The sequence below is a fragment of the Brassica oleracea genome, chromosome C7 (assembly GCF_000695525.1).
Source record: "Brassica oleracea var. oleracea cultivar TO1000 chromosome C7, BOL, whole genome shotgun sequence".
Taxonomy (NCBI): domain Eukaryota; kingdom Viridiplantae; phylum Streptophyta; class Magnoliopsida; order Brassicales; family Brassicaceae; genus Brassica; species Brassica oleracea.
The window spans coordinates 41,598,124-41,610,493 of NC_027754.1; the positions used below are offsets into that span (position 1 = coordinate 41,598,124).

General features: G+C 31.7%; 2 protein-coding genes across 2 annotated transcripts; one reads left to right on the top strand and one right to left on the bottom strand.

Moving 5' to 3' along the window:
• The first annotated feature begins 581 nt into the window (after positions 1-581).
• On the top strand, positions 582-2,380 carry LOC106305809 (fe(2+) transport protein 1-like). The gene is made up of 3 exons (XM_013742202.1): positions 582-1,188; positions 1,614-1,763; positions 1,830-2,380. Exons 1-3 carry the CDS (start codon positions 607-609, stop codon positions 2,133-2,135), a joined length of 1,038 nt encoding a protein of 345 aa, XP_013597656.1. The 5' UTR covers positions 582-606; the 3' UTR covers positions 2,136-2,380.
• A 7,300-nt stretch (positions 2,381-9,680) lies between these two features.
• Positions 9,681-10,918, bottom strand: LOC106305810 (E3 ubiquitin-protein ligase BOI-like). Its single transcript, XM_013742203.1, has 2 exons — positions 10,792-10,918; positions 9,681-10,653 (listed from the first exon to the last, which is right to left on the bottom strand). The coding sequence occupies exons 1-2, from the start codon at positions 10,845-10,847 to the stop codon at positions 9,789-9,791; spliced, it is 921 nt and encodes a 306-aa protein (XP_013597657.1). The 5' UTR covers positions 10,848-10,918; the 3' UTR covers positions 9,681-9,788.
• Positions 10,919-12,370: the final 1,452 nt, after the last annotated feature.

Genomic DNA, 12,370 nt, shown 5'->3' on the forward strand with positions numbered 1-12,370 from the left:
ATGAAAATTTTGTTATCAATAATTTAAAGTTTTTGCTATTAAAGATAAACATGATAAGAAAAACATATGAGTAGAAAGCATAGTTTAATAGACATTAATATTAAAAATATATTATGTATGTTAATATCATTTAAATTTAATTACATATCCTATCAATTTTTTTTAAAAATTGTTTGGATTAATAAAATTGATTTATAAATTCGCACCAATTTAATTATATATGTAATAGTTACTGACTTTTAATTATTCAATATATATTTATTATTTGATAATATGTAAGAACATATAATACATAAAATAATTTATATATATAATGTTTATCCCGCGGAAGGCGCGGGTCTTAATCTAGAATGTTATTGTTTTGCCACTTTAACCGCTTTGTTTCGATACAGACACTTCTAAATTATGTGCCACAGTTCATACTATTTTTTTTAAATGATACTTATTCTGATTGCAAATTATGACAGTGATCAAATATAAAAAAAAACAATAAATTAACCCATGCATAGCATGGGCAATAATACTAGTTACTATATAAACCGACTCATCCAACAAGTCCAAAGACGCATAACAATCCGAAACACAAAACTCCGAAAGAAAAAAAAAATGTCTTCAACTTCAATACTTTTAATCAAAACAACCTTCGTTGTAATCATCTTTGTCTCGTTCACAATTTCTCCAGCAACTTCAACGGTGACTGAAGAATGCGCAAGCGAGTCAGCGAACCCGTGCGTCAACAGATCTAAAGCTTTGCCTCTCAAAATCATAGCTATCGCCACAATCCTAGTCGCTAGCATGATTGGTGTGGGCGCTCCTCTCTTTAGCCGTTCGGTACCGTTCCTCCGACCCGACGGTGACATTTTCACAGTTGTTAAGTGCTTCGCCTCCGGGATCATCCTCGGAACCGGTTTTATGCACGTGTTGCCTGATTCTTTCGACATGTTGTCATCACAATGTCTTGAAGAGAACCCGTGGCACAAGTTTCCCTTCACGGGGTTTCTCGCTATGCTGTCTGGTCTAATCACTCTAGCCATCGATTCCATGGCTACGAGCCTCTATGCTAGCAAGAAAGCCGTTGGAATCATACCCCATGGTCATGGTCACGGCCCGGCAAATAATGTTACCTTACCAACAAAAGATGATGATTCCACGAATGCACAACTCTTGCGATACCGAGTCATTGCTATGGTTAGTAGTAAATACACATATGGAAATATTGTAAACCTATTAATCGAAATTACCATTTTTTCTTCTTTTTTGACTTTGGGGTTGATTGGTGTTGACTGTGAGTACTCTACACAGCCATAATTCTTTCTAAAGCAATAAAATCGGAGCAATCAAGTTTTATTAATAAAAACTAAAGCTAAAGCCCAAAATCTTTAAAATGAAATATAATTGCTCTAAAAATCAATTTTTCTAGAGTTTTAGGTTTAGTGCTATTAAAACTTTGAAATAAACCTACGGCAATAAAATTAAAAGCTAAAGCCACAAAATCTACAGCTTAAATCTTAAAGCAAAAAATCCAAAGGTACAGTCTCTACCAATCAATCCCTTTATCAGTTTAAATAACATATTACTAAATACCATTCAATTTAATTTCAATGGATATTTAGGTCTTGGAGCTTGGAATCATAGTTCACTCTGTGGTCATTGGACTGTCTCTAGGAGCAACTAATGATACTTGCACCATTAAAGGACTCATCGCAGCTCTTTGCTTCCATCAAATGTTTGAAGGCATGGGACTTGGAGGTTGCATTCTCCAGGTATATAAAATTATATATAAAACTTTTACATCTTCTTCAAATGTTTGATGTTTGACATATTTCCAGGCTGAGTATACGAACTTGAAAAAGTTTGTTATGGCGTTCTTTTTCGCGGTGACAACTCCATTCGGAATAGCGTTAGGAATCGCTCTATCAACAGTTTACAGAGAAAACAGTCCCAATGCTTTGATAACTGTTGGACTTCTCAATGCATGCTCGGCCGGATTGCTCATCTACATGGCACTCGTTGACCTTCTAGCTGCAGAGTTCATGGGGCCAAAGCTTCAAGGCAGCATCAAAGTGCAGTTCAAATGTTTCGCCGCGGCTCTTCTCGGGTGTGGTGGAATGTCGATTCTCGCCAAATGGGCCTAACTAATGCTGCGGCATGTGGATTTCTTTATCGAACTGAAGAACCGTTTTTAGGTTTAAGTCTTGATCCTCTATCGGTTTTGTTTCCTTGTAATTCACTTACGTGGTACTATCTATCACATTTGTAAGAACATGTCTTTTGGTAGATATGTAAATGTAATTCGTCCCACGAGTCTATAGTCTTTTTCAATGTCTTTTTCAATGTTCTTTCTATATTCTTGGTGTTAGCTCTTGGCGTGTAATGTTCTCGCAAGTTGTATGATACTATAAAAATGAATAGTACTTTTGTTTCTTTCAAGATAGCAATTTAACGAAAAGCGGTGGGTTTTAAGATTTTAGTGGCCATAAACATTTACTAAGAATTTTAATATATTTTTTATACTTTAAAGATTTATGTCTATATATATTATTTTTAAAAAATTGGAAGTCAACCAATACAGTAAAGAACCACTACAGTGATCTAAATTAAATTATGCAAAGGTCCAACCTGCAGGCCGTTATATAGAATTAGCCCCAGTCAGTAGGTCCCGTCAGTAGAATTAGGCCACTATAGAATTAGGCTAGCGAGTTATAGGCTCATTGTCAACTTACTTGCATACCATACTGCTTCCATTGTATTTACCTGCACAGATTTGATCTTATACACCTCGTTAATATTTTTAGACTTTTAGGGGAAAATACCAAACAAGATTGGCCTGTTAACTTTTCTGTAAATATACGTTTCGTCGGTATTGACTGTTAATAACCAACTTGATAAAAATAATTTCCACACAGAATTATTTTAGATTTTTTTCCAGAAATTTTAATAGATCAAGTAAAATTTCAATTGTTTCAAAGCCAAAAAATTATTTTTCAAATAAAATCAAAAAAGATAATATTGGATCTTTATGAGCTGGTAGTCGATTGGACTGTGTTATTTAGGTAAAACTTAGGTTTTAATTTACCTGTGATACCACTGGATTTGAATTTTGTATTGTACTTCAAGTATTTGTTAGTAAACTTATATGTTTCTTGTTGTGAAATAACAACACATGTTATATGTAGAAGCAACAAATTTAACCAAACCAAAAAAGACTTCGACAAATCACTCCATATTTGTCTGTACTCTCTTGGCTCAAGTCAAGTCCAACTTCAAACCAACAGAGATGTCTAATTTCTGTTGAAGTATATGTGCAGATCAAATCGGTCCTTAAAAACTTGCGGTTTAATTTCATCCAGATGTTTGCTATAATAAAAAAAAACAAAGATTTGGGTAGGAAAAGCCATTATACAAAAAAAAAAAAAAAATTGGGTAGGAACATGATTATCAGCCCATTTTAGAAGTTAGCCCAATGATACTGTGTTTTTCCAGCAAATAATCAGATACCTTATACCCAACTGTTTGTTACAAAACCAGACATATTATATATAGTATTTAGATAACCAAACTATTAGGTTACATGCACGAGAAAGACAGTGTTTCCAATGTAAGTATGTAACGTACCATTTCTAAGTAACTAGTCCTCACAGAGACCAGTTTCATTTTGGTCACAATTTATTCAATGTAACGTACCATTTTAATCTAAACTATGACATATTTTTATTACACCAAACTGAAATTTATTATTGCTATATATTTTTGCTATATTTGCCGAAGACAAGTTAAAAATGATGGCGAAAACGCACAGATATGAAAAGGCTTTAAAATGGGAAGACAACTTCAAAGCTGTGAGTGATTCTTTCATACCCAAAAAAGTCACTACTACATGCAAAGTTTTATCGGAAAAGTATAGTACAATGTCACTTCTTTTATAGTATTATTTTTTCTTGAATCCTTATAGATATACATTGCGTTTTATGAAATTAACTTGTCTTTTACGTTCAAATTAAATAAAGATATTTTCAGATGTTAAAATAAGTAAATGATTCATCACTGGTACTTTGAGTTACTGGTTTTGTATATCGAATTAGTTTCATTGTGCCATTAGTTTGATTTCCATTCACCCAAGTTTAAAAAATATTTAGTCTGAATGTCCAACAAATCCTGATTAACAAAGAAAAAGTAAATAATGACTTTTTTTAGCAACAGAAATGGTATTGTTTTTTGTTCGCAGTCATCGTAACTCGTGTAGTCAAACGTCGTATTCATAGTTACAAGGGACCCTGGTTTTAATGAGAACTGGATTTCGCGGATGTATTTTTACAAAAATACAATGTTATTTGTTTTTTTATGTCCCTATTAGGGTTGGACAAATTCGAATTTGAAGAGTCGAACCGATCCCAATCCGAATAAATGGTACCAAATCTGAACCGAAATTGATTAAATATTTGAATTATTCAAAATTTTGGTATTTGAAGAACTGAAACATAATCCGATCTGAACCGAAATATTTTGGGTATCCAAAATAGATTTATATACTTATATATATTAATTATTTTTAGATTTAATATACATAAAAACATCCAGAATATATATGATACTTTTAAGTTCATCTAAATACGTGAAAATATATACAAATAATCAAACGTAAATATCTAAAATAGTTAAAATATACTCAAAACTTTAAAATTTTCAAATAATTATTAATTTTCTATCCAAATATTTAAATCAAACCAATTTATATGTTAAGTTAGGTACTCTGACATATGTTATTCCAATTTATATGTAACATATTTTATTGTTTATATATTTTTAAAAAATTAAAGCATATAATAAATTTAAATTTTTAAAAAATAATTTAAATTGGTTATCCAAATCCGAACTGAATCTTCAAGGATCTGAACCGAACACGAAATCCAAACAGACCCAAAAACGAACCCGATCGCCCACCCATAATCACTATTATATATCATATATGTGTCATCATATGTTACAAAAATATGTGTTATCATATAATTAATCGTATATTATATGTACCATCAAATAAGTAATCTTATAATTAATAATATTTTATACGTACAATCATATAAATAATCACATATATTATATTTCTAAATTTATGTGTGAAATATAAAAACCATAATTCAAGTTGGTGTTTGAAATTGGGCTTTGTATTGTATTTTTCTTATATATATTGAAAACATTTTTATAATAGTTATTGGAAAATATGTTAGTAAAAATTAATTTTTGAATATATGCATATTTTTGAATGAATTTTTGATATAAATCAATTTTAAATTATTATTTTGATTTGGATATGTATATCAAGTAACATAAGCCCATTACTTTTTAATATAATGTAATGGATTTCCAATTTATTTAATAGCATAAGTCTATTATTTTTTCCTAACTTACTGCTATCCATGTTTCCAAACAACATTATATTTATTTTTCTATTACTATCAATATTGCCAAACAAAAGCTTAAAGAACTTCTACTTTAATAAGATAGATTGATATAGCTAACATCCGATTATTATAGGGTTTTCGTTGTCTATATTTTTTTTGTCATCTATTATTTTATTAAAAAGTTGAGGTCCAACTGGACCAAACCCGACAACATACAACTAGAGCCCAAAAAAAGGCCCAAACATCACAAAATATAAAAGCCCATAAGGCTAAACCCAACACCAAACCAATTCGGACACGTCACACGCACACGTGTTTAATCCTCAACAGCGAGGAAAACACATGTCATCATATCCCTATCCCTCTTCCACTGCCGAAACCAAACGGTGTTTCGCCGGAATCCCACCAGGTTCAACGACATCTTCGGAGAGCTTTCGAAAGATCAATATCGATATCTCATCAGAGCCATCAAGCCGCCAAACATCGGATTAAAGAAATCTAGAACCACCATCTCGTTTGTCTTCCATGTCTTAGTTTCAATCTCGGAGAGCATCAATCGATCTACTCGAGATCTCATCCCAGAAAGCCAAGCCGACAAGACAACAACACGTAACCAATAACCCCACCTTGGATAGAAAGGTCGAAAAAACAAAAGCCGGCGACGCAAGGCTATGAAAGCCTCCACCCCCAGAGTCATAAGTCGACGATAAGAACTGACGAAGCTTCTTCATCTCGGAGTCAAAAAGAAGATATACAAAGCGAACAAGAAAAGAAAAAAACACAAACTGGACCGATGGTGGCTGTGGGAGCCCACTCCGTCGGCCGGAGACACTGTTTGCGGTGGTGAAAACCTAGAGAGAAGACAGAGCGTTTTTAGAGAGAAGTTTTTTTTGTTCGAACGTTACCTAACCGTTTTTTCGTTGTCTATATATTCTTCACATGATATGAACCGAATTTGAAATATTTACCACACCGACACGACTATAATGCTATGTACCGCAATGTAGTTAAAGCATTTGAACTCGAACGTATTTGTTTTTTCACTATTTTTATAATTCCGATAGAGAAATATTCTTCTTCTATTAATTACTACTACTATCTTATAGGGATGAGAAGGAATCGCACGTAAGCCGTAAAGGTATTTCTATTTTCAAAGCCTTCGCCTTCACGAAGTTCGAGTATCACGTAAAGTGGTATATCTGGAAATATAAAACACAGTGCCAAACTGCAAACGAGATGATTCAAGATTTACAAATCTATTTAAGATAGATATGAGGTAATGAGATGTTATGATATAGTGGTATTATAAATAAATGAAAATCTATCCAATACTCCATTTAACATAGTGGCTAATCTCGAAAGAGAAACTTGTGCAACGGTCATTTTTGTCTATCTGAACGCTTTTCAGCAGACCATATAACATAGCGACTAATCCCATTCAGGCTGAATGACTCCATGGCTACCGAGAGGTAATTTCATGATCGTTCTGGAACAAAAACTAAACGCATTTTAGGTTCAACTCTTGATACTCGTACTCCCTTACAAACAAACAAAAAAAAACTAGTTGCCTGGTATTAGTGCTTACTCTTTTCTTGTTTTTTCTATAATGGAGCTGTCATTGAGTTTATGTAAACGGATCTGTCACATTAAATTGAACATGTCGTCTTTTGGTAGTTTTGTAATGAGATTGGTCCCACGAGGTATAGTCCTATTTTCCTTTCTTTTCTCAAGGTAATCTTGTCGTGTGATTGTTATGTATTGGGTAACAAAAAATATATACTACTAGTATGCATCTCTAAATCAATTAATTACTTTCACTTTATTTTTGTTAGAGATTATCAGGTTGAACAAAGAAAAAGAAAATATAATTGTTGATGTGAAAAATTGTTTGCTTGCTTCGCATAAGAATCAATATTTTATGTTAACCAGGTTTAAGCTGCTGGCTAATAACTAAAACATGGATACATATTGAGTAGCCCAAATTATAATTTGTCCCATTTACAGGATAGCTTATCATATGATGAATTTTTGTGTGTGTTATATTTGACATTATCACTATTTCTCTTAAAATATAAAGATTTTTTAGTTTTGGATATACTAATCGGATGATTAATTTATTAGACACAATCAATATGCCCATAATTTTTTTATCTTAATTTTCACATGATAATTATCTCAAAATTTGAGGTGGTTACAATCTATATATATATATATAATATACATATATATCATATAAACTAGTGAATTTGCATCATATACACAAACTTAAACGACTATTTAGCTATATATATCTAAAGTGTAATTGTTAACATTTACGTATTAATTTTGGACTCTTTTACTCCTATTCCTAGTTAGCTAATCAAATCACCTAAGACAACGCTCCAGAAACAGCAACAAAAGGATTGAGAGGTAATTTCGTCTTACTTTTTTACACTGTGCGGCCCAAACTTATCTCATCGTAAATACTTTGCTAATTTTATCGTTTTCTGGGTTTCAATCCAATTTACTCTATAAAATATGTTAAAGTAAACTGGTAGAGAGGGATCTTAAGTCATCCAACCAATTAATTACTGACTATTTTTTTCTACAATCCATAACCATATTTTCTTATAAAATTTATAAAGTAAAAATAATTCCAGAATTATTTTATGTTTAAATTACGGCCATAAGAATGTTTGATGCTCCCATAGTGATCATTAACCCTGAAATTGAAGAAGCAGAGGAGTTAAAACAAATGTGGATATTTAACTATGAAGTAATACATATAAATAGTATTAAAACACTTACAGTAATGATTTAATTAGATGTATCAACCTCTTTCTAATGATAGCTAGGTACAATGATGATTGCAAAGCCATTCAAATCTTTAGATCCAAGAGAAAAGCGATAACTTCAGCTAAAGCGTGAGAAATGACGACAATATTCAGATGTATCGTCTATTTCAAATTACTGAATTATGAACGATTTTTTACGATTGAATAGTACAGGAGCAAAGACATGGAGATTATAAACATGTAAGTTAATTCTATCGCTCTTTCTTTACTGCAACTCCTTTGGTTAAGTACTGTACGAACCCTCTCAAAGTCGTACCATTTTCATTTTGGCCACTATTTATGTACGTGCCATTAAAGCATGATTATTGCCGGAGATTAGTGGATTTCTTAACAAACTTTATGTTTTGGGTTCCACAAAAACTTCTAAAATCGGTTCCAGAAGTCGTGAAATAAAGATCGACTTTGGTCTGTTTCTTGCACTGTTCGCGGATCCCACTAACACGTGACGGTCCACGATGAGCTTTTTAATTTTTTATTTTTTTTAATCGGACAAAAAAAATTGAGCCTAAGAAACCGTGCATTACGGTTATAGCGATAATCATGATCTTAATTCCTATCCATATTTATATAATACAGAAAATATTACTATAATAGAAGGAGAAACTTTGAAATAAATTATTGGAGTAACGTTTCTTGGACGCAATCATCGTAATTCGTGAATTTACAGATCGTATTCATCGTTCTTATTTGGTTACTATAGTATATATATATTTTCTCTTCTGTCAACAATTTGGTTTATATAATGTATATACTTAAATATATAATTTAAAACCCATTTGAGTGGGTTTTTTTCGTTGTCTATACATGCAGTGCACATGATATGAATCATATGACCCGAATTTGAAATATTTTTTACACGACAACTATAATTATTTTTTACACGACAACTATAATGACTAATTAACTGAAAATGTGGTTGAGGCATTCGAATTCAGACACTTTCTTTTTTGATGATTTATTTTATTTTCGATAGCGAAGTATGATTCTTCTTGTTTTATATGGTTCGTGGGGTTGGAAAGATAAAAGATACCGCCAACTTGCAATAGTATATATATAGACAACTTTTATAATTTTTCAATTTGTGTCGCATTCTGCAAATCTATCAAAATGAAATTAGATAACTCAAACTCATGTAATTGACTTTGATTGTTTTTTTTGTCAACAATTTACTTTGATAATATTCCTTTCTTTCTATTCATTTGCGTGGGGATATTTTCCTATAAACTGATTACAAAAAAATATATTCCAATCTTGCTTACAAAAATAAGATAATTATTTGACTAAATGAAAATTTTCCTATAAACTGATTACAAGAAAAAAATATTCAAATCTTACTTACAGAAAAATATTCCAATCTTACTTACAAAAATAAAATAATTATTTGGCAACTTTTTGTAAATAAAATATAGTTAACAAAAGAATCTAACTTACAAAAATAAAATAATTATTTGGCTAAACGAAAATTATATTTTTCGATCTTAATCCTTAACTAAAAGTTATAAGAAAAAAAAAACAAAATATGAATTTAATTGCACAAAAAAAGAAGAAAAAATGGTCAAGCAGACATGTTAACATGTACGCTAGCGTTCATGACCGAATCACAAACCGGACAAGTTTGTAACAAAGCCGAACCACAAACGGTACACAAACACAAATGACGACAAGGTAACACCAACACACTCGCTTCTCTCTCACCACACCGCTTGCAACCACCACCAACCGCAGTAATAGCTTCACCACCTTCGACGCAACTTCCGCTGCTCGACTCCGCATCGTCTTCTGCAACGGTTGGTGCGATTGGTAACGTTTGGATTTGAGCCAGAACTTGGTCTAGGTTTGTTCGAAGGTTGTTAGCGTGTGCTTCGTTGGTTTGAGCCATCTCACGCCATATTTGGTTTTCAACGTAAAGACTCTTGACTCGCTCTTGTAATATCCAATTAAGATTTCTCATACGTACGATCTCGTCGTCTTTCTCTTTTAACTTCTTGGCTATCGCGTTTTGAACCGCAGACGCTAACATCCGCGTTTGCGTTCGCTGACGAGCTTCAACCTCTATTCTAAGCTTCTCCGTTTGTTGAGCTACGAACTGATCAATCTCCGACTGTTGTTGGTTTTGGATCTGAGACACGAGTTCAGCGTTTATCAACGATGAGGTTAAGCCAAAGGCACCGGACCTCCGTTTAACCGGAGACGCGAAATGAGCGTCTGAGTCAAGGTATTGACATCCTCTCGGACGTTTTGCGGACGGAGGAAGAACAGAGGATGAGTTGAAGTTGTAAGTGGGACCATTTTCTGATTTGTTGAAGCAAGCTTTAGCTAAAGGATCTATGGCGAGAGATTCACTGGTTACAAACGGAACTTCGCCGGCGGGGAGATGAAACTCGCCGTGGTTCATGTCTTGTTTGAGTTTAACACAATCTCTGCAAATAACACACAAAAATGATTATGGGAAACCCATTTGAAAAGGACCGAGAGAGCTTTAAAATGAAGGACATCAAGAAGAGACCATTTCTTGTCAAGAAAACAAAATAAAAATCAGTTTGTTAGAGTTTTGTTACCTGTCTGATAACAACTGAGGAGAGAAAATGTTCATGTGATGAGCTTCAACAGCCATTGATACTTCGTATAAAAAGCTCCGAGAGACTATATATATATATATGATTAAAGAGAGAGGGAGAAGGAGAGTTGTGGCGACTGGTGAAGAAATCCATGGGGGTTGGCTTTTATTTAAGGTGAGAGAAAAAGTCAAATTATTTAATTTTCTATAAATAATTGTTTTCTATTTTTTTCTTGTATGACTAGTTATTTAGACATATATATATTTACTAATTATTAGATTTAGTTTTAATAAAATAGAAATTCTGGAAACAAAAGATTATGATCTTAATCCGAATATTTACTTGCATATCTATTTATATATAGAGACAAAATATATGTGTATATGTGTTTCTGGAAATTCGCAATATTGGGTTGTAAAAAGAAACAAATCTGTAATATTTTATAGTATTTTTTTTTGTTCTTGATGCACTCATGCATGTTTCCTTGGCACACAAACGTATGGAACAGTATACCTTGACTAGTCAAAGCATCTTTATAATATCAGTATCTTATTCTGTGTTACTTCTAAACTTAAAATTAAATATATAAGAATGTATTACTATATAAAACTGTTTTCCAATCAAACATGTTAGTTCATTGTACTCTGTCTACATTAATTATAATTTAATCTCCTTTTAGTCAACTAATATATATCTTATAGATTCTTTTCCTTTTTTGGTGATAAATAAAATTAACATTCAATGATATTTAATACTAGACAGTGTACGTAAAATGATAATAAATATTCACATTCTCGATTTTCAGTTTTACTGATTTAAAATTTTAAACCATCTCAAAAGCTCTCGTCATGCAGTTGTAGTTACGAAACTCCATGGCATATCTGAGACCCGTGAACCTATACGTTTTTTATATTCTGAATTTCTGATAGCTGTTACTTTTTTTTTCTTTTGCGGTGGTTTATATTTTATTTTAATTTTAATAGTTGGCAATTTAAAATCCTAAACGAAAAAGCATTTCAAAATATTTTTTTTTAAATAAAAAAATGTTTTTGTTACCTTAAATATAACGATTTGTAATACATGTTGGGCATCATATGTATTCTTATAGAAATAATGATTAAATGCAACTATAAAAAGAGAAGATCGAATGCAACTGAATCTTATTCAGCATAATACAATTATTTTTGTCTTGTCAGATACTCATTTTCTGAACAGATACCTATATGTCAAATCAATTGTCAAAGAGAAATATACTCTGAAATTTTAGGATTATGCACACTTATTAAAAATTTTGCTTTTTATCTAAAAAATATCATTAAAATATAAATTAAAATTATTCAACCAATCATATATTACAAAATATTATTAGTTATATAGTTTTTGATAAAGTTAAAAGTACATTGGTATATAAAAACATCTTCTATTTTTAAAACATTAAAAAAAAAATTAAAACATTATTTATTTAGAAACGAAGATAGTATATGACAGTAAAAAAACAGTCATGTTTTTCATTTACTAAAATTATTTACGACGAGCTCTCCATAGTGAAGATGCACGTGCAAAAAGTGTGGGTCCATAA